The 27,326-nt window shown below is 36.1% G+C and overlaps 3 protein-coding genes across 3 annotated transcripts; all 3 read left to right on the top strand.

Moving 5' to 3' along the window:
* The first annotated feature begins 1,972 nt into the window (after positions 1–1,972).
* Positions 1,973–13,411, top strand: HELRODRAFT_193976 (hypothetical protein). Its single transcript, XM_009029983.1, has 24 exons — positions 1,973–2,050; positions 2,280–2,891; positions 3,053–3,375; positions 3,499–3,552; positions 3,660–3,799; positions 4,241–4,338; positions 5,188–5,261; positions 5,661–5,821; positions 5,883–6,036; positions 6,159–6,226; positions 6,332–6,468; positions 6,700–6,747; positions 7,189–7,310; positions 7,852–7,931; positions 8,041–8,167; positions 8,283–8,336; positions 8,590–8,718; positions 8,877–10,400; positions 10,839–10,996; positions 11,083–11,175; positions 11,308–11,459; positions 11,933–12,069; positions 12,514–13,174; positions 13,319–13,411. The coding sequence occupies exons 1-18, from the start codon at positions 2,038–2,040 to the stop codon at positions 9,684–9,686; spliced, it is 3,204 nt and encodes a 1,067-aa protein (XP_009028231.1). The 5' UTR covers positions 1,973–2,037; the 3' UTR covers positions 9,687–10,400; positions 10,839–10,996; positions 11,083–11,175; positions 11,308–11,459; positions 11,933–12,069; positions 12,514–13,174; positions 13,319–13,411.
* A 9,217-nt stretch (positions 13,412–22,628) lies between these two features.
* Positions 22,629–23,642, top strand: HELRODRAFT_180672 (hypothetical protein; the record flags this gene model as incomplete). Its single annotated transcript, XM_009029982.1, has 2 exons — positions 22,629–23,001; positions 23,542–23,642. 2 exons carry the CDS (start codon positions 22,629–22,631, stop codon positions 23,640–23,642), a joined length of 474 nt encoding a protein of 157 aa, XP_009028230.1.
* Positions 23,643–24,851: 1,209 nt separating this feature from the next.
* Positions 24,852–26,897, top strand: HELRODRAFT_180671 (hypothetical protein; the record flags this gene model as incomplete). The annotated part of the gene is made up of 5 exons (XM_009029981.1): positions 24,852–24,999; positions 25,074–25,275; positions 25,899–26,038; positions 26,298–26,402; positions 26,599–26,897. The coding sequence occupies 5 exons, from the start codon at positions 24,852–24,854 to the stop codon at positions 26,895–26,897; spliced, it is 894 nt and encodes a 297-aa protein (XP_009028229.1).
* Between the last annotated feature and the right edge of the window lie 429 nt (positions 26,898–27,326).

The raw sequence follows: 27,326 nt of genomic DNA, 5'->3' as shown, positions 1-27,326 counted from the left end.
TTAAGACCTGTATGAATAAAAATATATTCAACAATCAATAAATAAAAATCCCACTAAAACCAGGAACCACCGCGTACCTGTTGAATGTAATGTATGGTGTTAAACAAAACAAAAACAAAACAAAAAATACATCACCAAATAGAGTAATAGAATAGAAGTCCCTAACCTACCTATGTAGCTAAATTACCTTATGTCCTAGCCTACCTATATAATAAATTAATTTTTTATCTCACCTACCTATGTCATTAACTTAACTAAAACTTACGAAGAAAGAGAAAAAAGAGTAAAACAGAACATAAAATACTACCACACAAACAAACACGATGTATGTATGTATGCATGAGCAACCGCTAAAGAACCCACCTAAAAAATATATAATACAAACCACAGACAAACACACAAATCAGACAAACATACAAAACCACATACAAACATAACTCTATATAACTCTATATAGCCGCGAAACTCTATATAACTCTATATAGCCGCGAAACTCTATATAACTCTATATAGCCGCGAAACTCTATATAACTCTATATAGCCGCGAAACTCTATATAACTCTATATAGCCGCGAAACTCTATATAACTCTATATAGCCGCGAAACTCTATATAACTCTATATAGCCGCGAAACTCTATATAACTCTATATAGCCGCGAAACTCTATATAACTCTATATAGCCGCGAAACTCTATATAGCCGCGAAACTCTATATAACTCTATATAGCCGCGAAACTCTATATAACTCTATATAGCCGCGAAACTCTATATAACTCTATATAGCCGCGCAACTCTATATAAAAAAAAAATAAATAATTATAAAAATAAAATAAATGAGATCAGACAGACTGCTTCAAGCGAAGCAGAATGCCTGATCTGATTTTCATGTTGTCTCAGCTCCTATTTATACTCGTTTCAACCATACATTTTAATCATTTCAATCATTCACATCAGCAAAAAACTTATTTAATGTATGTACTACACTATTAAACAGTCTTAACCACAATGCCAACCTTACTAAATTGACGTCATCGAACGAACGCCTTCGAAACTTTCTGATTGGCTGGTTGAATCTGCTATATTGCTTTTTTTTATATAAACATATAATGTTATTAATTATTTGTATACATGGATTCTAGTTACTTCGGAGAGAATTCAAAATAGTTTGAGACCACACCTTGCTTAACATCCGATTCCAAGCCGAGCCAAGCCAAGCCGAGCCAAACCAAACCAAGCCAAGCCAAGCTGGGCCAATATGCGTGGATTTATAAACGCTTTTATATTAAAATTTTGCTCGCTTTATATACGAATATCCACATATAACAAATTCTCCATCCTATTTTAAAAATTTTCTTTAATGCTTTTTAATCAGTCAAAAATCATCATCGATATCGCGATGAAATTAAATTGAATTTTTTAAAAATTGTTTATAAAATTTACTAGTATATAGTAAAAAGTTTAAATTTTTCTGAGAGAATTCAAAATAATTTGAGACTACACCATAACACAATTGTACAATTTGAATGTGTAAATACAACATTATAAATGTATTATTACTACGTATATATATCTATCTATTTCTTTATTTAGTTCTGCCTGCGTATGATATTTGGTCAAATTTATATGATAGGAATTGAATGTAACTTTTATACCGGCGGATTAACTACTATGCAGTAAAATAACTACTGTTAACATGACGTCATTTCCTCCAACGATTTCGCAACGAATTACTCATCCTATTTAATAAATTTTATTTGATGTTTTTTAATTAGTCAGGTCACAATCATCATCATCGATATCGCAATGAAATCAAATTGAGAATTTTTTAAATTTTTGAATTTTCGATTTAATTACTAAATGGTTTTAAACATAATAAGTATAATAAGTCAAGTAAATATTTCCCATGCAATTTCGTGAGTAAGCCAATTAGCCAACAATCCAACAAAGTCGATTAGTTCGAGCCGGTTGACAACTGTAAGCAAAATTTGAAAAGTGTAGAAAAATGTGAAAGAAGTAAATTGAAATTAAATAAATAGAATGTCCTTGGGAGGTGAAATTTTAAACTTTTCAAATATTCAAGTTCTTATCTCTAACTGTCGCTTTAATAGTTTAATCATACTTACAACATGCCACAATTCATATCTATTTCTTATATATATCTCATTGTTATTTGGGTTGGGCCCACCAGTTGAATTCAGAAATTGGGCTATTCTATATAAATTTGATTGATTGATTGATTGATTGATTCTGTCATTCAAAAATCAAAATCCTAATTGAAGGTTGTCCAGCGGGATTTGAATCAAGTGATGATGAGGATGAAGAATTTCTGGCATTCAATCAGGTAGGTGCAGATGAGGATAATCCAGATGACTTCCACATTAAAAACAGAAATTATTTTAGGGACAATTTGAAACATGGTGAATGGAAATTCAACAATAAAAAGAAAAATGATTTTGCTCCAATGTCAGATTTGATGACAAATAAATTTCTTTGGACCAAAAACTCATTCACTAAACGTTGTGTAGATGGTAACAGCCAATCAAATTTAAACTTCAACCACACACCAACCAGCATAAACCAAATAATAAATGACCAACACAACATTCATGAGGTAAATTCTTTTAATCCCACCCCCAAACCTTGCAAACACCTTTCTGATATAATTAGTGAGAACATTGCAAATATGGACCAGAGACTTCCTCTGTTTGATCCTCTTCGGAGACCCAGCAATTCAGACTCGTACTGGTTTGAGGTGCTTGTCGAGTTGTTCAAAGATAACAGAAATAATCAAGCTCTCATGAATACAGAGATGTCAAAATGCTGGAAAATTGTTCCCAATCCATTCTCCACTACCGTCTACTTTATCAATAAGTCGTCTCTCTTGCCTATTAGTTAGACCTGCTTTAATTTTTATATTTATAATCAGTAATAAATGGTCAGTAATTTAATGTATATCAAAGTTAAAATTCTCATTATATTATATGAAAATGCTTTTAAAATTTTGTAATTAATTTGAACACCATTAGTAAACATCATGCAAATTTCACAAAAGATCAAAGAGTAAAGTTCATGAACATGGTCATGAGGTCTCTCGAATCATGGAAGACAAAAACAAAAGAAATATTGAGAGACAGTCTGCCAGGGTCTGTCAATCAACCATCTCAACCTACCATCGCTATCACTCCATCGGCCCCTGTCAATTTAGAATCTTTGTTATCAAAGGAGATTAAATTAAGTGCTATAAGAACTGTCACCAGCCATGCAGTTCTGCCTGATTTCCAACTTTTCTCTTCCTGTTTTGAACTTGGGGAAGAGGACAACCCAGAGTTTATAAATATTGTACACGGACTGATTGAAAAGCATGAATATATTAAGGTTGTTGTTGATTGCATTTGGTGGTGTGGTTATTGTTGTTGTGTGTGGGGTTATTTTGTTTTTATGAATTATAACAAATGTATGGTACAAATTATGTAGCAACTTGTTAATTTGTTGATGCAGGCTTCCAGGTGCATCACTGCTTTACATCTTCATCAGTATTTTCAATGCAATGTGGTTTGTATCTCGTTCTCTATGTTTGCTTACATGCTTATTGTTTTTGTTCAATTTCATTTATATGCGTTCTTGCTTTTCATCCTCATCCTCTTCAACCTCCTCTTCAGATATGTCTGTCCCTGTTGAGCCAGGGCCACATTGCAGAGCTGGAGAGGTACTTGCACGACCAGCCTGGCCAGCAGGTTGAATTCCTTCAAACCATCGACAACTTCCTACACAAGCCCACTCTCATTGATCAGTATTTGGGGTTCGTTCGTTTGTTTGTTTGTGTCAGTGTTAGTGTTAGTAGGAGGAGCTGTTCAAATGTTGTACTCTGTACCGCTAATAACGATTGTCATCCTCATATATTACTTCTTCATCCTCCTATGACCATGTTTATCATGAAGTTAATAGAATAAACTTACATACATACACAGATGTGCGTACGTAAATGCATACACATACACACAAACATGCATACAAGTTGTGCTAAGAAGATCTGAACTTTTTGCTGAAATGTCTATAGAAGAATTAAAAACATATTCGCTTTCCTTCAGTTGAGCAGTTGTTGTTTTTTATTTTCTTATTTGTTTTTCTACTTGCATACTGTTTTTGTTTAATTGTGAGCTCTGTTGAGAGATTTTAATTAGCACTCTTTGTAAATTAACTTTAATCATAATAAAAACAATACAAACGAACGAACAAACAGGTCAACAGATGTGCCTAGATTAAAAAGAGATAATTTAAGTCAAAAATCACTCTACAAACTTGGAGTCAGATTGCAAAAACTTTATAAGGCTGATGAAAGTTCGTCTATCCGTATATATGTGTGTTTGGATGTGTACAGTGCCGGCTCAAGGTTTTATTGCCGCCCGAGGCAAGATCCCAGTTTGTCGACCTAACCTAAAAGCACCACCATATTAAAAAATATCTTAAAGTAGAACTATGAGTGACGTACAAACACAAAAAGCCAGCAAAATACATACAAAATGGGCATTTTTTAACGTGACTTAGGGAAAGAAGTTTACTTTCCTACTCTTTTCAGATGCAAAAGATAATTAATAAAAAACATTGTTACACGTTAATAATTGTGATAATAAACTGTGAAAATAAATGTGTTCCGGTAGCCATTTTTTTGTATTGCGTTAACGCTAACTTTTGACGTGTGTGGATCTGCCGGAAGTGGTAGACGCGTGCGTCTGATTATGTTCAAACTTCACAGAGTTACTAATTGTCTGCCATATTGATTGAAAAAATAATTAAAATACGTTAATTCTTGGTGGTGACCTGATGAGGCTAGGAAAGAGCCGCCCGAGCCAGCTGCCTCTCTTGCCTGTGCCTAGAGCCGGCACTGGATGTGTATTTGTATAGCCTTTGAGTGTGTGTTCGTTTTTGTAACATGACGTAACAAATATTATAGTGTGGGTGCTGTAGAATGCTTTGTGTGAGAAGCACTCATTCATTATAACCAATACATGTTGCTTGTGTTTGTATGTTTTGCGTCTGTCTGTCTGTCTGCGAGGTTGATGGGAAGCAGTATAAATTATGATGAAGAAAAAGTAAATATTGGTACTGATACGATGGTGAAGACGATGGATGGTGGTAGATGTGAGTGAAGGTGTTGGTGATAGTAATGAGATGACGACATCAACTCAGAAACATGTCCTCACATTTCCTTCGTCCAGACATGCAAGAGCATCAAGTACCTCATAGTTAAGAGGTTTCTGCTGGTACGAACATGCATCATTTTGATCACCGCCTTTTAATCATATCATTTCCATCACGTACCCTTTGTGGCATTTTATAGTTGCTTTATTCCGCTTCATTTTGTTATAATATTGTCAATAGCTGTCGTTATTATAGACAATATAACGTTTCATTGTGACTTAGTGTTTTATTCTTACTGCTTATAATAATAACGATATTATTGTTGATATTTTTATCGTTGCACATGATCTAGAACGAGATGGAGTGCTCTGAATGGGAAGAGCTGGTTCTGGTGAGTAGATGAATCCGTTATGCCATCATCGTCGTCATCATCATTTATATCCTCTTCATTACTGTCATCATCATAACAGCAACAACATCACAACAATCACATCAACAATCTCATGATAATGATGATGCAGGCTTCAGCAGGTACAAATACAGAACTCCAGTTATTTCTAATCAACCAGTTAATTGATCAGTATGAAATAAGCACGGCTGTTAAGATGGCTACCGTTCTGAACATGAACCCTAAGCTCCTCCCACATCAAATTGCTGACGATGTAGCTGTTGCTCTTTCAAAGTTAGTTGATTGCTTGCTTGCTTGCTTGATTGATTGATCACACTGACTACTTCTTCTAAAGAAAGGAGCACGAAACATCGATCTGTCCCCCTGCAGTTGAGACGGAAAGTTTCATGAAAAATTTTCATCATTTGAGCATTCCTAGGTCTGCCATTGTGTGGGTGGACGATGCTAATATGCTGGATGAGTGCCTTAAGAAGTTGAAGGTTGTCGTGGTTTGCATTATTATATTGTTCAGTGCTTATTATATCGGCAACCTAAACGTGTGTTGTTGGTGCTTAACATAAGCGCAACATGAGCGCTGAAAACAACAAAACAAAATGCACGATCAAAACAGAATGAAGTTGTTGTCGGGTTTGATACCGAGTGGAGGCCGACATTTGGTTCATCAACATATAACACCAAGTCTGTTGTTACCTTATTACTCTTGCACCTACCCTGCATAATTACTGAACAAATCTTAATTCATTAACTGCATTCGAAAGACACAAACATGTTATTGAACGACAGAATCTCGTTGGTTCAGCTGTCAACTCGAACGCACGTGTACCTCCTGGACGTCTTCAACCTCCTGCCGACCGTCACTGAACATGCCTGGAGCGACTTCTTCGTCGACGTCTTCACTAATGAGAACAGGCTTATTGTCGGTTAGTTAGTCGTTTAGGGGGATGGTCGTGTTGATGGAGTGCGGTAATTAGGAAGGTTCAACATGATAATGAGAATGCGTTGGTGAAAATTGATGATGAAAGGGGGATCGAGATGATGATGAATGATAAAAACAAGGTACCACACCCAAAAAAAAACCCTGCCGCCTGAAGTTTATTCCCTACGGTGAAGACTTGAGCAGGTGATGAAAGCCCTCCCCGTTCCTCAAACAGCACGTCATGCATTTCAATTCCTCGATCTCGGAGGAGTCCCAGTTCAAAGTTAGTTTTTCTTTTCTCTCCTGTCTGTCTGCTTGTCTGTCTGCTTGTCTGCCGTCGGGTGGGTGTGTTTTTATTTTTATATTGAGACAATTTTGGCTTGTTATTACAATAATTTGTACCTAAAAATAATTACAAATCTAGCTATCTATCTATTTATCTATCTAGCTATCTATCTATCTATCTATTTATCTATCTATCTATTTATCTATCTAGTTGCAGGAAGAATCACTGATGATAGATGGATGGAAAAAGGATGAGAGGGGATTGAGTGACTTGGTGACCAGGTGCCTCGGTCGACCCCTCAACAAGATACAACAGATATCAGACTGGCAACGGAGGCCACTGAGAGAACAACAGATCATATATGCTGGTCTCTTTGCTGTTGTTGTTATTGATGTTGTTGTTGATGTTGTTGTTATTATCATTATTTTACAAATTCAGCGTTGGATGCTTATTGTCTGTTGGAGTTGTACGACGTGCTGCAGTTGAACAACAGCTCGATGATGGGGGAGATGATGACCGAGAGAGGGGCTACCGTCAAGATGGATCGGAGGTCCCCCAAGGTTAGTAGAAGAATGAGTGAGTGAGTGAATGAGTGAGTGAGTGCGTGATGTGAAGGTGGTGAGGATGGAGGTAGTTTGGAAGGGGATATAAAGTAAAAATATCGTCGGTAGATTCTTAGTTTGGTGCCTGCCATCAAGCATCTAACGCATGTTGCATGTACGCGTACGTACTTACATACAAACATACATGCATGCTTACATACATACATACATACATACATACATACATACATACATACATACATACATACATACATACATACATACATACACACACACATACATACATGCATGCATACATACATACATACATACATACATACATACATACATACATACATACATACATACATACATGCATACACACACACACACACACACACACACACACACATACATACATACATACATACAAACATACATGCAAGCTTACATACATACATACATACATACATACATACATACATACATACATACATACATACATACATACATACATAAATACATACATACATACATACATACATAAATAATTGAACAGTACCAAAGCAAGGTGAAATTAGTAAGTGACAAGCAGGCCCTTAGAAAAGAAGAAATCATTAGATATACATTATTAAACAGGTTTGCCGGCAAAATTTTGTTTCATTACAATATAAGTAAATAAAATTTTAAGTAATTTTAAGTAAATATTTACAAGTAAATATATTTACAAGTAAATGTGCTCTGAAAGGGTTCCATCATCAGCGTTGAAGTTTGTATGTGATTCCATGTTGATTGGACTTGGGAAGGAGATGAGGATGTGTGGGATAGATACGTACATCATTGAGGCTGACGACCCACACGAGATGGCCGCTAACGTGGGTGGATGATGCGTTGGTGTGCTGATATATGTGTACGAATACGAGCATTTGTGGCCATGATCATAGATAGATACATGCACTGCACACATACATATGTACGTACATACCGCAGATCGCAAAAGAGGAGATGAGAATCCTGTTGAGTTCAGGACTTGCTTGTGTCTTAGTAAGTTGCATACATTACATTTGTTTGTTTGTTTGTTTGTTTGTTTGTTTGTTTGTTTGTTTGTTTGTTTGTTTGTTTGTTTGTTTGTTTGTTTGTTTGTTATGTAATATAATATTTGTATTAATTTATTTGTCTGCATGGTGGTTGATGTCTGGGAACGTGTCATATGATATTTGCAAACATGTTGGTTGGTAGTTGAAAACATGATGAATAAATGTTGATTGGATTGCTGTTCATAAATGTGACTGAACAGATGACGAGTAACATGAAAGCAGATCGATTTTATTGCGTGGAGTCGAGGATCATACACGAACAACTGCATGAAATTTTGGATAAGTTCAATATAAAAGTCACTGAAGATGACATGTCATCGAGATGCCAGGTTCATTTCTCTTTCTTATTTACTGCTTTCATTCCTTGTTAACATTGTTTCCTTCTTTTTAATATTTATTCTTTGAACTCTTCAAGCTCACTTCTTCTTTATTTTCATTGTTCTCGTTATTTATTTGTTTTTTTTCTCTCTCTCTCTCCTTCATTCAGATGTGCAACCACAACAAATTCCTGAAGATCAGTCAGACGGAGATGAAGTTTCTGTGGTTGCTAAAGAGGTTGATGTTGGACCTGCAGGTTCCTCACGAGTTCAGGAACGTCAACGAACAGCAGATTCTTGACGTCCTCGACAAGCCACTGTCCTTCTCGGTGGTCGATGACGTCAGCATGAGCAGCCACGAGAGCGACTCCAGTATGATGGAAGTTTACACTTTCAAGTCCACACATACGACTGACTCGCCGACCAAGATGAGAGCCTCGATCAGGAGTCGGGATTTCAAACCGGAAGATAACATAACAAAAAATGTTAAAGGCAGTTCCGCTGTGATCTACGCCAAGTTGAGCAACCAGAAAACTGTAAATGCCATCATGGGGATTAGTGATGCGAAGAGGAAGTTGAAGAAGAAGAAATCTTCGGAAGCAGCGGTGGCTGCAGCGGCTAATGAAAGGAAACTGAGTCCTGCTTCCATAACATCCAGGCAGGAGATGCTGGAAAATTTTAAAGGTATCAGCAAGGGCCTGGAGAATAATATGATCGATTTGAGGGAATGTGACGACCATTGTTTGCTGGATAACACTGCCATAAGCAAAGCTCATCACTCTATGAATGGTTCTGAGTTTGATGTTTCGACAAGTCATGACTATAGATTCAACGACATAGATCTAAAATCGTTCATCATCGGCAACACTCAAACGACTATTCAGTGTGAATGGCTGCCTATCAAACGATTGAATGAAGTTGAAGAGTTCCTCGTCTGCACGGGTTGTGGCAAGATTTACTGGGACAGCGTCAACAAATAAGAAATAAGTCTACAATAATAAGTAGATTTAGATGGTCATAAGAATGTTTAACGTCTTTCATTTATTATTTTAAGTTAGAAAACTGTCTCAACAAAATGCTTTTGCTAAGTTTTTTTATTTTTAAATCTGCAAGATGACCATCAATCACTCTAGAGTTATCACCAACAAACATCCAAATAAATTAAAAAGAGTGGTTCTTTTGTTTCTGTCGAATTAGAACGTCGACTCAACGGTAGTCGACTACTTCTGTTTGTGTGTGAGTGCTAGTTGGGGCCATGTCTGCTTTTAAATGCGGAGTAGCATCTCGTGTCAATATATATATATATTCTATATATTATATTCTATATATTATATTCTATATATTATATTCTATATATTATATTCTGTATATTATATTCTGTATATTATATTCTGTATATTATATTCTGTATATTTTATTCTATATATTATTCTATATATATGTGGTGGTTCGTTTGTTCATTTTGTTGTCTATGCATATGAAGTTCGAGTGTTCATTTTGATGTCTATGCGTGAAGCACCTTGGTCGCCATAGTAATTGAAAAGATTTCTGAATGTGAAAATTTTAAAAACAATTGTGTTAATGCTGTGTTAGGAATAATTGAAAAATATAAAAATTACACATGTCTGCAACGAGATATCTTCTCAACGAGGAATTAGCTTCAAACCACAAAATAGTTCCGCAATTTCGCTTACGTAAGTTATAGAAATAGAATCTATTTAATTAATAGATCATTAATTAATACTATTAATTAATTTAATAGTAAATAATAGTTCATTACACTGTACTGTGGTGTTCTTAAAACTTGTCTTAAATATTTGATTAACAGTTTAATTAACTAATTAATCAATTAGTGCTTATTTTCTTTCTATTAATCACCTTGAAAGTAAACAAAACTTTTTTACCATTTTTTAATTAGTTTTAAATAATGGTAACATTTTGCTCAATATGCTGTGTTGTATGAATCTAAGAATGTTTTTCACATGGCATGGTAGGAAATAAATGTCAAGAAATAATGTTACATTTTGAACTGACTGATTGACTGATTGATTGCTTGGGAATGAACAGAACTACATTTTGAACACTCAAATTATTGAAGCAATTAAATTTTAATATCTTCTGCCATTCTGCAGAAATAGCAAAACCCAACATTTTCAAAGAAAATTTTAAAAAGTTAAAAGAAATTCAAAGAGAAAATAAACTGAAAAATGAATCAAAATTGCCGGTAAAAGCTATGTGGAAGTCATGTAAATATGACAATGTGGAATCTAAGCTAAAAGAATATTTAGAAGTAACCAAAAATTCTTTGTTATTGTTGGTTAATATTAATTGGTCTAATTTTCTTTATTTTAGATCTGATTTCATGAATATTTTCAGGTTAATTTTCCTTGTTCAACAGGAGAAAATAAAAATTCAAGAGTTTTTTCATCAAGACCTCCATCTAGATCTGGCAGTAGCATGAATTTAAATGTAAATTCTGAATTTTTTTTCAACTTTTTAAACTTTCAGTTCAATGTTTCAAGCATAACATATCCATGATCAGCAAGAAAAGTTTATCTAAATTTTTTTATTGCTATCTCAATCAAATATTACAATTTCAAGCTCAGCAGTGCTAGAAGCAACGTTGACTTTATAAAACTGAATGGATGTGCTGCCAAAAATTCTGTGAGGAGGTGCCCAAGTACTCCTAATTTGAAAGATTCAAGCAGAAGTTGCACACGTGTCAGTCATCAAACAGGACAAATACCTCAATAGTAACTTGACTCATTCTCATTATTTTTTTTCAATTTATCAATTTCAAGACTTGTAAGTTTTTAAAAATGAAACCAAAACTGTGAATAGAAGGAGGTGAAGAACTGTTGACATGAAAATGATACGTGTATCTGCAAGTTATAAAAATTATTGAGCTCATGTGACACTGTTTTATCATCTTATGAAATTATGATGGCTAACGTGTCTTAAGTTTTCTAGTTTGGAGAAAAATAGCTGAGCAAAAAAGCAAATTTAATCAAAAATATATATATATATAACAGATGCAATGATAAATCTTTCCTTATAAGCACAAGAAAAGATTTAGGTGTGGAGCAGTAATGTTGAGCCAAATTAACAGAAAATTGAAATTATTGAGGATCATTATTGCTAAGAGCGGGTTAAGATTTTTTCATAAAGTCTTCAATTATTGAAATCATAGAATCATCAACCTCCAAATTTGTTTATAAAACTTCAGTTTGATAGAAAGAAAAGAAGAATGGCGACAAGCTGAAGAGACAAGGAGGAGGATGAATGAAGAGAAATTAATTCCTGCTGGTCACAGACTGATGTCCGAAGATGAACGCATCTCCACACTCCAACAGACCACAAAAAGTTTCTATTTTTTACTTCCCTGATTCAAAAGTGTTTGTTATCCCATCATCGCCGTTACTGTCGTTACCTTATTATTATTTCCGCCGTCTCTTTGTCACTGCTTATTTTGTTGCGAATTTATTGCGTTTATCAATGGCTAGATATTAAACTTTTTGCAATTATCTAGCAACCATCCATGCAATGCTGTATTAACACAACTACTCACCGACCGCAGCAACCTTAACACTGATCACTTGCTGGATTTTTCTTGTAAATTCATACAAAAACGTAGACGAATGTCGTTTAATGACGGAAATGCGAACCGCATTCAACAAAATTCGCATAATTACTACTTGCTGAAGCATGTTCCACGACGGGTAAATGAATCAGCAATCTAATTACAATTTCCTTGGATGAATTCTTGTTGAGCACTCGAACCATTTAAACATCTTCAATACTTTCCAGGGAGGGAAGACATCGTCCAGCAACTGTCGCACCTGCCGCTGAGGAACGACACAATGAAGTTGCAAAAACTGAGGGAGGACTTGGAACAGAAGCTGGCGAAGTTGGACGACGCCGTCAGAATATTTTCCAGAAGTAAAGTTTTTGTAAGGATGGATAGATGACAGACAGTTCACGCGGTGCCAAAGTTTCGATTTTTTTATATAAAAGAACGAACATTTAAACGATTTAATTGAAAATGTACAACACAGAAACGCAATTTTAATACTAATAGAAAAAAAACTAACAGACAAACATCTGACCGAACAAATAATTCACCATAATTTCAAAGTAAATATAACCGCAATGAATGATAAAAACGTTTAATTTTCTGTTTAAAGTATAAAGTGTTTTTGGGTAGTTGTTAGTGTGTTTAAGCGATATTCAAACCCAGATGTCACACATACATCAGTCACTGAAGTCACTTATCATCTGTGTACTTGATTGGAATCAATCTTTCAGATGGTTTGAGGTGAGGGGCAGGTGCTTCAATGGTCAACACGCCATCCTTTGTTATCGTTGGCCTGATCTGATCTGCCTTTACACCATCAGGAAGGGAATACTGGCGAACATATAAACGATGGGACTCTCCAGCCTCATTCTTTGTGTCACTCCTTGCATGAACCTGCACAATTTAACATTCACACAATGAATGCTCTTTACATTTTACAAATTTAAGCCTTGTTAGCGAACTACATTAATACGTTCACTTCACTATGCTGCAATTAGTAATATAAGCAATCACATTAGACTTAAGAGCCTCACTTACCTGTAGAATATTGTTCCCAAGAACCTTGACCTTCACTTCTTCAGGCTTGAAGCCATGAACATTGAAGTCCAACTTGAGTTTAGTTTCACCCTTCTCCTCAATAATCGGAGTTGTTGGTTTGATTTCAGAGATGGCTTGACCTTCAGGTTCATAGGGAAGAAGTTGAAACATTTGATTTCGCATTTGAGACATTTGTTGGTCCATGTGTTCCTGCATGGACATCATCTGCTGCTCCATTGACTGAAAGAGGCATTTACATTTACAATTTCAAGTTTAACAAAATGAATTTAAAATAAACAAACTTATTTGACTTTTAAAAATTAATTAAATTAGTAAAAAAAACCAATTCAGAAAGTCAAAAGTGCAATAAAAACAAATTTATTACCAAGAACTCATTTTCCATATGCGACCTGAAGTTGTCGAAGAAGTTGAAGTCTCTTCTCACCACTGGGAAGAATGTTTCGAGCAACGACATTCTGAAAAATCAAAATGTAATCGATGAAGATCAAAATACAACACAACATACACGCCAACATGGCGATCACGACACATCAGATTCAGAGCAGACGACTACGACACCAGTTGTTAACAGTTAAATGAAAAACAAAACGCAAAAACGACAAATTACAATATTTAAAATCTGCAAGATGTTTGCAAATTTAACGTGAACACTAACTTTTTATTAACCAGTAGGCTAGACGAACAACAAACTAGAAGCTGAATTCGCAATTTGATAAAGACTCGAAAAACGACGCCGGAAAATTTGAGAACAAGTTCAACGATTTGAAGTCCGTGCACGAAGCATATATACAGTTTTGTGGGCTATAGAATCCTCTAGAAATTTCCTGAATGGTGCGTATTATTCTAAAAATAGTAACTAATTATAATAATTTATGCAACCTTTTGCTGGTTGTAAGTTTTTATTGGTCGGTTTTTAAACTAATTAATATTAATGTGTTATTTGATTGGATGAACTTTTTGCATGTTTATTCTGGAATTGTTGAGAAGATTCACAATCAGTTAATTTTTCTGCACAATCAGTTAACTTTCAGCATAATAGTTCATCGAATTATCATTATTGATTATTGTTATCATGGCGATAATTAGGTGATGTCAGAGTGATTGCCTGTGAAGATTTTTCCTAATTTTCATGTAAAATAGCTCTAAATAAAAATATAATTTCATGGAAAGCTACATTAGCATGACACTATGAAAGGAAATTTATTAAATTCCAACCCACAAGAAAGCACGCATAGGCAAGCAATAAGACAATATTCAACATGCAAACAAAACAGCCTTCGATCAATTAAGTTTTTTTTTAATTTTTAACATTACGATCTTGTTAGATAGATTAGTGAGTGAGTGAGAGTGCATCCACGTAGGTGCAAATATTTGTCTGCTGCCTGTTCATTGAGCTGCTATCAAAAACAAACAGATCATCATCTCAGGCATTCAGACAGACCCACCGATGTATTTTTACAACATTTCAACATGCACACATTCATAATGCATGAATTTTATGAGGACCCACATATTGTAAATAAAAATGTCAAACATTCACCTCATACGTATTGAAAAGATATACAATTGTGCTTTTTTATCAGTATCATTTGTGTACGCGTCGGTCTGCACTGCATCTTAACTACGTGTGAATGTTTGCTTAATTGAACCGTCGTTTTTTTTATAAATGTGCAATATATGCTTACAAAGAAAATGCATTCATTGTAATGTTTTGGATTTTTCAAGTTTATGACTTTAAAACGTTAAGGTACGTATGTACTTAGTTTGAAATTGTTTAAAGATTATTCCCGTTTGATGTCATCAGCAAATTAATCCCTGACGTGAATGGGATAGCTTGCATTCTCAATTCAAATATTCAACTGTTGAAATTTCGGCAATAGTAAAATCTTGCCACAATATGAGATGAGTACAATGACTTCTACCATTCTTTAGTTAGTTGATTTGATGTGTTCTTGATCAACATTGGTTGACGCTTCAACTTCACTTCATCGCCATTTAGCGGTCTCATTTCTAACCCTAACCCCGAACGAACGAACGAAAGCAGCAACTCTACTCTACCATTTCAATGCCGTTACACGTTGTTACGGTGCGCTGTTAATGTTGTTGCTGCTGTCACCGGCGTTGGAGAGGTGTAAAGCAGCATAAAGTTTATGCCTGGCCATTGGGCGCCTGAATGTTGCTCGGCACTTGAATAATGACACCTAGATGACGTAATAATTGACATTTGAGGCAAGAAGGCAGACATGTTTATACGTGGAGTGGATTAAGGGTGAGAAAGCTGAAAATGCGACTGAGCAAGTGAATTAACGCGCAATTTTGTCGCATTCGCTCGCTTTAACCTGGTTTACGATGCTTACGAGAGAGCAGTTTTTTAATTATGTAACTCTAAATAATTAATTTTCTTGGTAATATTTCAAATATTTTTATATACTTTATTGAGTTTTTGATGTTTTTGTGCCAATTAAACGACATGTGATCGTATTTATTGAAAATGCAAAGTCAGAAGAGAAGGAAATATTATGTGGTGAAGATGATGTATCGCGTGAATGGAGTGGCCACCAACCAACAAACAAACAAACCAATCAACCAACCAACAACTGGTACTTTGAACTTTTGTACGTGTGTAAAGTTGGTTGATGAAGTAGCATTAGTAGAATATTCATGTGATCATATGCTGGATATTCAGGAAAGTGCCATTCCCACGGCCATTCTCCACTTCCTCTTCCGCTCCTTTATGACCAGCTTCGTCGCACGGAGATTCCCATCTGATGGAATGAATGTATGGATGGATGGATGAATGGATGGATGGATGTGTTGTATAGATCTAATTGATCATAAATTATAAGTACTGCTTCGAGTTTGTTGTTATTATTGGTTCTCTTTGTGTTTTTGTTGTTGCTGTTTTGTTGTTCACGACTATTAATAAACAAGAAGAACAGCATCAACTGATGCTGAGAACGCCGACAACACAACACAAATAATAATAATAATAATAATAATAATGAAGATGCTTCCAATGAAGCACACACACGTGCATAAATATATAGGTAGAATAATACTGAACGCCATTTTGTGCGCCATATTTATGCACGTGACTACTTTCATCAACACGTCTGCAATTCGAGCGATTGTATTTGTTTGGTTCTCCGTCTGGGTCTGTGTGTGTGTCTGTGAGTGTGTGTGTGAGTGTGTGTCTGTGTGTGAGTGTGTGTCTGTGTGTAAGAGTGTGTGTCTGTGTGTGTGTGTGAGCATTCATGCAATGCACGTGTGTATGTAAATAGACAGTATTTAGGAATTCGCTAAGCAAATTGAAGTGTACCAACTCACCTACTTACATTGCTTGTTCATTTTTTATAAAGAAATATTTATTTTATTTACTGTTAGCAGTACGAACAATAATTTTTATTAAGGAGAATGATTGTTATTAGCATTAATAAATTTGATTATTATTTTTAATGTTGTTAGCATTGATGAACTGTTCAACATTATGAATGCTTGAAAGCACGTCTGTAACTTCAAAATTGTGATCAACATTTAATGATGGAGCAATAACGGAATGTAAATTCTTGAGTAAGAAGGAAATAAAATTATCTGGAATTTGCAACAATAATCTTATCAATGGTTCGGCGTGTATGTGCTGTGATTGTAGGGATGTGCGGTTAATCTCGAGGATCAACCAAGAAAATTATATTTCAACTCTTCCAGCTTTCACCAAGGATTTTTTTTTTACAAATTTCCATTTAATAAACAGACGAAAGCGATAGGTGATTGCGAGCGTGAATATGAGCGGTTGAGTGGAGCCCTGACCCGCACGTACATCCCATCCAGCATCCCATCACACGCACTGATATAAGATCATCGCGGAATTATTAACGTACCGCATAACCACTGCCTCCCATCTGAAATGAAGATGCCAACCAAGCATCCAGACACACCATACATGCGAATGGCAGACATAAGGAAGAAGTTAAGTTTTATACGTACGTGCGTGCGTGCGTGTGCGTGTGTGTGCGTGCGTTGGTATGAATTGAAAGTTATCGGGCCTTAAATGCCAGCAGAAGTGATCATTACTCAGCCTGTTAGAGGCAAATTAAAGCTGAACTAACTCAATTAGTTGCCTGCAGAGTGAGTGAGTGTACGAGAGAAGAAATTATTTAGTGGATGGATGGATGGATGGATGGATGGATGAAGAAAAAGATGAATAAAAAAAGAGATGAATCAATGAATGAATGGGCAGACGGGTTGATGGTTGAGCAAATGGAAAGATAGATAAATATTTTAATGAATTAATAATTTGATAAATGAATAATTATATAAGTAAAATATTGTTGAATATTTTATTTTTCACTTGGAGTGAAGTGACTCGCTGGCGAGAGTGACGAGCGTGAGACTGTCGAAGTGACGTTCAACTGTCAGGCTTAATTTATGCACGTTTTAATTATTTACCGGCGCGAAAATGATTTATCCGATGTTGGCGGAAAGTTTAAAATTTTTAAAAGTTAATCTTTTTTAATAATTTCTGAAGAAAAGCAGCAAAGTCGGGAAGTGAAAATATGAAATAAGATTTTATTGAGAAGGGAAAAGTTTTTGACAAGCGAGTAAATCCTCGTAAAATTTGAGCATCAGAGGACGTCGGCCGCTGTTGGGCGTGAAAGTGAAATTGTAATCCACGTCAGCCTCGCCAGCAAAAATTTTTTTATCATTTCACTGATTTGTTATTTCATTATTCAGTGCTGCTGTTTCTACCATCATTCTATCCGTCCGTCCATCCATCTATCCATCATTCTATTCGTCCATTCATCCATCTATCCATCATTCTATCCGTCCGTCCATTCATCCATCTATCCATCATTCTATCCACTCATCAATCATTTTAAAGTTACTTCTACTTTTTCCTCCCTTCCTTGAATTTATGACGGACCAACAATTCAGAGAACCACCAACATCTCAAACGCAAGGCCACACACGTAACTTCTATTGTTTCATCATCGCTGCCACCATCCAGTCATCATCATCACACTCACCATCTTAGCTCTGTCCTCCAAATTAACGTTGCCTCCAGCAAAATAAATTAGCAGAACAGACAAAAGTAGGGATGGACTGATTATTACCGACCGAATCGAATAATGAATGCTTCCTACTGATCGAGTTGTATAAAAAAACAACCATAATAGATTTGAATATTCAGGAAATATTTGTAGATTTATTCATTAAGGAGTTTGTGTGAGGTAACGAACCTATCAGAATATAATTACTGATTAATGATCGCATGATGAAGAGAGTGAGAATGACGATGAGGTTCTTATTGATGGTAATGCTGATGAAGTTGTTGGCGTTGACGATTGCATAGCAAACTCAAGCAATGGTGGATTTAAAAAACTTTGACGCATGGGGGCAAAAAATTTAATAATGTTTAATTTTTTACGGGAGGAGCGGAGATTTGTGGCGGAAGTGTGCCTGAAGACTTTTTGCTCATCATGTTCAATTTTTGGTCGATTTTACACATAAAACGGTCCTTTTTTTGACTTTTATTAAAAATCTGCTGACGACGGGAAGGTGGGTAGGACCCTCCGGTCCCCCTTAGATTCGCCACTGAACTCAACATACCAGCCTTGAAAATGTTCTCCTTACGATGACGAAACCCGGGCAACAGCAACTGCACGACTTTTTGCTATCCAGCATGAAATATAAAATCTCTCCAAATCATAATTTAATTTTTATTACAATTTTACTTTAAAATTGTCAGTTCATAATTTATAAGCTGTTAAAAAATGATGATTTAAATTTAAGTACGAGAGGCTTAAGTAACATATAACTAAGAATTGGATTCAAGTCATTCAATTTTCATTCATTCATTTATTCATTCTTTGGTTTGTTCATTCATCTGTTGATTAATTTATTTCTCCATTTATTCATTCATTCATTCTTTTGTTCATTCATTGACTCATTCATTCGGTAATTCATTCAATCATCCATCGGTAGATAGTTTCCATCAGAACGAGCGGCGTGCAGCATATATAAATCAAACATAAAAACGTACCCGCATTACGTTACGTCACATGCATAGAAATTCAACCTACCACCCACAACAACAAATTGACCAACCGGAAATAGATCCTTTTTGGCGGGAACGCCCTTCCTTGAAATTGAAACACGTATCTAAAGAAGGTGATGAGAGAATGGACGGCCAGGCAGGAATGTGCTAAACAGTGATGTGCTGAGCAGTGATGTGCTAGAAACGTCATAAGATGCAAAAGATAATTGATTCAATTTTATTTGCATTGAACATAACTGATTGGGTTGCAAGTATCTGCTAGACGCACGTAAAAATATTTTCATAGAAGTTGTTTCTCCTCTCTCTCTCTCTCTCTCTCTCTCTCTCTCTCTCTCTCTCTCTCTTTATTTTTTCTCTCTTCTGTTATTTTTTTACTTTTTACTTCCATCCTTCATTCTTCCTTCTTGTCGAGAACCATGACGATACGAAACAACAAAGCAAACAAACAAACAAGCAAGCAAGCAAGCAAACAAACAAACAAACAAGCAAGCAAGCAAACAAACAAACAAACAATGAATAAATGAATGAAAAAAGCGTTGATACAAAATTATTCCCACAATTAGAATGGTCTGTCATCGTTAGTGACGTAATGCTTACAAATGTTTCTTCCTAATATTTTGAAGAGACAAGATGACGTTTGCTGCTGTTGTTGTTGTAGTTGGATCGTGGATGCATGAATGCATGCATGCATGGATGAACAAATAAATGAATGGCATGCGTGGAGTGCTGCTTTAATTGCTAACTTCATTAATGAGATAATATTCTAAAAGATCAGATGAAAATAAGCTGGGGCGCACACCACACATCCCAACATCCTCCAACACGATGGATTCAATTGCACGCACGCAATCATACACACACGCACATACACGCACGCACGCACACACACACACACACACACACACACACAAGGTACCGCGAAGGTGTGCGTATATAAAGCAAGTGCGTGCTTTCCAATATTTCAACTGTGCGTCTCAACTCTCAAATTAACTTGCTCTGTTTTGTCTGCTCCCAACATTTCCATTGTTCCTCTCGATGATGACGTGTTGATGACGTGTTGATGGTGTTGTTATTGCTTTCTATGAATTAACGTTTTCAAGACTCTAATCATCATCGTTATTATTGGTGAGTTAGTTACATCGTCGTCATCTCTACAGGTAGGTTAGTATCTAAATGTACTCATTTTTCATTATAAAAATTATTACCAGAGATGCAACGAAGGTTTGCTTAAAATTTTGTCAATCGGTTTCAAATGTAGCAACTTTTGATTACTTTTTTAAACTCCAGGACGAAATTGTTGATTAAGCGGGGAAATTATTTTAGCCATCATGGCTGTTGAGACATTTGAATTTGAACATGAAATTGCATTCATTTTCAACGATGAATTGTTGAATAAACATGAATCGCTTATTGAATCGCTTATGAAGAATTTCATCAATATGAATATTTGCTAAAGAGAGAAATTAGAATGTTTGAAAATATAATTTGTAAGAAATTTCATGCAGCCAAACTAACATGAAGATGTTTCAAATTGTGAAAAACTAACTGCTCGCATGTTTCTTCATACTCCATTCCCTCACTCATTCACTCATTCACTCATTTTTTTCATTCATCATTCACTAGCGAGACAATTTTTCAAGTTTTGAATTTGAAAAAAATTTAAACTCGTGGCTGTCAAATACAATTATAAAATTTTTCAATTCGAGTTTTTTTGCAATAGCGTTTTATACAAAATTTTGAAAATGAAGTTCTTATGTAAGCAGGCAAGCAAGCAAGCAGTGAAGATCTTCTGAAGATCTTCTCTCTCAAGAGAATCGGTTGATCGGCGGAAGGTGAATGTTGTTATTAGATTTTTCTTCCACTGTGATTGATTGATTTGGTTGATGGGTTGATTTATTTGATTTCTTCAATCTATTCCTCGGGCGAAGAGTTAGTAAGAATAAATGAATGAAGTTAGTTCGGTGTCGGGTGGCTGACTGGCTGAAACATTCCACTCTTGTTCACTCGTTCATTCATATCCTTCTATGTTTCTTACAAAAGTCATCTGCACACACAAGCAGACAGAAAGAAAGAAAGAGAGAGAGAGAGAGAGATAAACACATACACAGACGGACGAGAAAATGTAAGAATTTCGTGACAAGAGAACAATTGTTTCAGTGCTTTCAATGAAAAAATGAAATTGTTTTGATGCACATACATGCATTCAACCAGCACATTTTAAATAAATTGACTCTAGGTGTGCATGAATGAATGAATCTCAATCCTAACATGTCTACATTATTCAAACCAAAAATGCCTTTTTGTTTGTTTGCTCTTGTTTGTGTGTGTGTGTTTATAAAAGCAAGAGTGTGTGTGTGAGAGTAAAGTATGATATTAACACGTTCATACATAATTTCAAAAATATGCACAATCAATCAATCAATCAATCAATCAATTTTTCATTTTCGTTTGTGTCAGTGTCTTTGTTGATTCTATTCATCAACGTTTTTGTTGTTAGTTACGTTGCAGAGCCCTGCACGGTTACAAACATTCAAACCGCAACTGCCCGCAACCCTAACCCTAACTGCAATGAAGATAATCGCGACCGCAAGAATTGAAACCGCGTTCGTAAAAACAAAAAACAAACAAACAAACAAACAAAGCAAAACTAAAGAGAACCGACAAATGAGAGAATCATTATCGGAATATTTGTGGTCCGTCCAAGTGCATTTTAACACGTTGAATCCGGAAATAACAATTGTATCGTTGTTGGTAGGTTTTCTGGCGATGATGATGATGATGTTGGTGATGATGATGATGTTGAGAATGATAACGATATTGAGAATGATGATGATGATGATGATGTTGATGGAAAAAAACGCATACCAACACACAGTCACAACAAAAATTAAAAATTGAAAAATAATTTCCAACACTAATTTCATCGATTCGCGAGGGAAGTTCAAAGGAATTTGTATTCGGTGCTGAAACTTTTAGTGTTTCATATCAGTTGATGATGTTGTTGATGATGATGTTGATGATGATGTTGATGATGATGTTGATGATGAGGATGAAGATGATGATGGTTATAACTGTGATGGTGCTATTGGCTGGGCTTATAATTTTAAAAACTTCCCGCACAGGTCAGTCAGGAAGATGGCTGTTGGGGGGGGGGCAAGTGCCATTTAATTGAACGATAATAATAATGATCTAAGAGCAATAATAATGGTATAATTATCTGGATAATTAGGAGGAATGTTGCGTGGAAGTTCGGCTGCTGAAGCGAGGCGCACGGACAGCTTGCAAAGGAGGCAGACGTGCAGGGAACTGCTGCTGCTGCATGAACTCATCCATAAAAACAACAGGTGCTCCCACCTTCCTTGCTCCAACAACAGCATCATCATTAGCAGCAGCAACAACAAGAACAACAACAACAACAACCTCATCGAGGCAAATGTGCGACAACACTTCCAAGCCAAGAACACGAACGTCAGAGTTTTATTTAATAAATATTTTGCCAAGAGATGTCGCATCTTGACTGCCATTTTGTTTTTTGTGACGTCACTAATTTGCAGGGCAGATGGCTTAATAGAGAGCGCCAAATATTTAGAAGATTCCTGTTTGGTTGGTGAGGTGAAATGTCAAAATGATGTGAACTGTAGAGTGATGCTGAAGACGATATATCAGAACTGTGATAAATCAGGTTGGTTGCTGGCTGCTTGTTGCTGATTGGCTGGTTGTTGATTGGTTTTTGGTGATTGGCTGGTTGGTTGGTGGCTGGTCGTTGATTGGTTGGCTGTCAAAGCAAATGATGAAATGAACACGAATGAGTGTGCGTGTGGATGTGAGTTAGTTGATGGACGGAGGGAATGATATGAAAATAGATAGAGAGATAATAAGATAAATAGATGGAAAGAAGGTAAATGAATGAATGAGTGAATGAATGAGTGGAATAGTAGAAGGATAAATGATATTAATGCGACCGGATTTAAATCGGCTGAACGAACTAATTGTCATTTTCTCGTTCTACCACACGGGCAATTAAAATATTTTTTTTCAATAATTTCGTACATCCCCTTAAATTTATTCACTCCCACCCACATGCCTAGCAGGCTCGCACACGAAATAACATTCGCACGCACGCACGCACGCACGCACACATGCACAGGCACGTACAGCAGTACAGAGAGGAACATACAAATACATGTAGCATGTACCGACGCCTTCAGCAAGTACAGAACGCCTCGGCGAGATTGTGGTGCATGGTAATGATGGCGGTGATGGTGATCGTCCTAATTCAAACATGCAGACGATGACACACACGCACACTTAACGACCACATTCATTCAAGACATTGTCACAAACATTCAGCCTAACCACAAGTCAGAAACATGTGCATGCACGACGTGACTTGAATGAAAGAATGAATGAACGAATAAACGTGCGAACGAACAAATGAATGAACGAACAACTTTAAAAGCAAATGGATGAACATACAAATGAAATGAACAATGAAAAAAGGATGAAAAACAAATGAAAAAATAACAAAATTAAAAAATTGTTTTAAAATTTTAATGCCTCTAATTGAATCTGCGTCTGTTGGTTCGTCTGTTTGTTTAGCGTAGAAGAAGGCGAGAATATTTTGATACGTTTTTAATATTACGTTTTAAAAGCTTTGAGGTGCCGAAAAATGACGTGTAACACTAATCGTTCGTTTACGCACACACACACACACACACACACACACACACACACACACACACACACACACACACACACACACACACACACACACAAATGCACGTTCCTATCTTACACAGGTACACAAACAATGCAAATCATCCATTTCAATCTGCTTGCTTCCTTCTCGCCAAACGAACGCCTTCTACGAAAGATTGTGTTTTTGTATTTAACATTTAATGTTTGATATTTGTTTAATAGCGAGTTTTATTGCAGTAACAAGTCAGCCAACCAACTAACCAACCAACCAACCAATCAACCAACCAACCAATCAGCCGAGTTCTGCGAACCAGGACAGCGAATGATATGCCAGCGTGTATTGGCCATTCTACAGAGCCACCCATTTTTCAAAGCTTGCAGCTGCAACGCCTACACTACCACACAAAGATTTCAAGAATGCATCAAATTGAGAAAATTTATCTTCCACAACAAGTGTGTCAGGAATTATGAAGGTTTTTTATTCATTCATTCATTCATGCATTCATTCTGGAGTATGGTGTGGTTGTCTGTCTGGCACTCGGTTAGAAAATAGCAAATTCAACACTTGGAAAGAGTTGAGAAAAGAGCGACCAGAACAGGTACTACTCCAAGCAGAGGATTAAAATACGGGGTTAGGTGAAAAATTTTGAGGTGGTTTTCACCGGTTTACGGACGCAGAAGAGGAGAGATGATATTAACTTATCAATTGCTTAATGGACTGCCGGCTGTCGATGTGAAAGCAGGCTACACACCTACCACATGGGTTCCAGAGGGGATGGTTTGAAGTTGATTGAGCGAGCTTGCAGAAAAGATGTCAGAAAATACTTCTTCACCAACAGAATAGTAAGTGGCTGGAATGGCCTACCTGAGGATCTGGTCAGACCTAACAATATTGAACTGGAAAGATGTTAATTGCTGATGTTGTTGAAGCACCCCGCCCAGAACAGCCCGTAACATACAAACCATTTGTTTCACCAACAGCTGATGCCATTCAAGACAACAACAACATCGTCATTAACAACAACATCAACAACAACAACATTAGCAGCAGCATTAACGCGAACAAGCAACAAACTTGTTATGAAGTATGGAGATCTTGTGAAGCGGACGAAGGCTGCCGGCAACTTGTTAGGAACTTCGGAGAGCACTGCAAGCAGCAGGGACCCACCGGCCAGTGCTCCTGGTTAGGACGGACGTGTCCGTCATCTCTTCTAGATTCTTTTTGTCGTCTGTTTATTATTGCAAACTCTAAGACCAGCATACTCTTTGAAGGGTCAGGGTCAACATGTTTCATATTAACCACTGAACGTTTTACATATGCATAATTTTAAATAAAAGAAATATAATATAGATTGCACGCATACCACACACACGCACACACACACACACACACACACGCACACAAACACACACATATGATCGCATAAAAATTTTACATATACATGCGTGCCGGCGTTAATTCAATCAATCAATTAAGGACTATTAAATAAGTTAATTATGCTTCGCGGCGCAATTAAATTAATGCTCCATGATTCTTTATTGTACCTTTCATGAACCTTTTAATAATAATTTATTGCATATTAACTTTAACATTAATTTATTGCTTATTAAAATTCAATACATCAAGAGGGAATTGGATGATATCGAACTAATTTTGACGACAGCCTTCTGCTTGTTTCTTAAACATCAATATCTAACTTCTTGTTCGTCACTTTAAAATCAGCATTCCAACAAATATTTAGACTTTAATTTAAAAATCAACAACATCAACAACATCATCATCAACAACAACATCAACAACATCAGGCACAAGTGTTATTCAACAACAGAACAATTGTCACAACAACACAAACAACTCTTGGAATGCTCACGTGACCAGTTGATATTTGACGTCACCAGGAGTGGGCAAGAACAGCCGTTACAAATTGTCAACAATTTTTGCATTGGTTTGTTGCTGTTAACAAAATATTAACTCTAGCAATGTATTGATTGTTCTCTTTCTAAGTTATTATTATTGAAAATTATATTTAAATAAAAGTTTACCTTAAATAAAAATATACCTCCAACAAAAGCATAAATACTACTACTTCTATTTATGCTATGCTAATATAGCAACAACCACAACAACAACTATAAATAATTCAAATAATAACAATAAGAATCGTACTAAGCGACTGATGATTGTTGTTATCCTTCCCTTCAAAGACAACCTCTACCCTTCATTGGACGCTATGTTTGCCTCACGAACGGCCCTGACCTTTAACGAACTCATCATGGCTGTTGATAGAGAGCCACTGGACGTAAATACAAGTTAGTTTTAATATGAATTTCAAATTACAAATAACATCATAATAAGTTATTAACGATGAGTTTATCGACTGAGCTTCTTCCTATCAATTAAAAATACTCTCAAACACACGGCCCCGTTCCCGCTTTACCAACATCAATCATTTGATCATTCTTTAAGCTCCTCCTCATCATCTCATCCTCCCACCCACCCTCCTAGATAGCTATCATGATTGCAGTTTGGCGTTCCACCGATGTGTCCAGTCAGCAGAGTGTAAACGTTCATTACACGATCTATACAACTCATGCCACCAACAGTATAAACAACATCAACAAAACCAGCAACTAAAATCTCACCAAGTAAGAAAACATCAACAAAAACAACAACAACAACTATCTATGCAACAATCATATGAGAAAAATTTAACGGAGAGATGTGGAGGGAGGAGTAGAGAGGATGGCTGTAGAGCCTCAGTTCGAAAATTTGTTCTAGAAACTGATCGATACTTGGTTGGTTGATTTGTTGGTTGGTTGGTTGTCTGTTGGGATTGTTTTTGAAATTTAAATTCCTAACGTGAAATAATTTTACTGATTTGTAATTAAGATAGGAAGAACGTGGGAAGTAAAATTTATAATACAACTATTGAATTTGAGAAAAACTATCATTAAAATGTTGAGGAAGAAAATGAAAGAGAAAGAGAGAGAGAGAGAGGAGAGAGAGAGAGAAGAAGGCTAAAATAAAAAGATGGAGAACAAATGAATTAAAATAAATTACTATCAATTTTAACTATGGAAACAGGCAAGCAGTCTGTTCTACTGCAGATGTCCACCCTCGCCACCACCAGCATCACAGCCACCTCCACCATCTTCACAGTTCATTCCATCTTTATTTCTCCCGTCACAGTCATCACCATTGTCATCATCATCATCGTCGTCATCATCATCATC

The sequence above is a fragment of the Helobdella robusta genome, assembly GCF_000326865.2.
Source record: "Helobdella robusta unplaced genomic scaffold HELROscaffold_64, whole genome shotgun sequence".
Classification (NCBI taxonomy): domain Eukaryota; kingdom Metazoa; phylum Annelida; class Clitellata; order Rhynchobdellida; family Glossiphoniidae; genus Helobdella; species Helobdella robusta.
This window is presented reverse-complemented; position numbering and strand designations above follow the sequence as displayed.

Coding starts and splice junctions, on each gene's coding strand:
- HELRODRAFT_193976 (XM_009029983.1), top strand. Junction 3,800..4,240: donor CTCATTGATCAGTATTTGGG/GTTCGTTCGTTT, acceptor ACGAACAAACAG/GTCAACAGATGTGCCTAGAT. Junction 4,339..5,187: donor ACTTTATAAGGCTGATGAAA/GTTCGTCTATCC, acceptor ACATCAACTCAG/AAACATGTCCTCACATTTCC.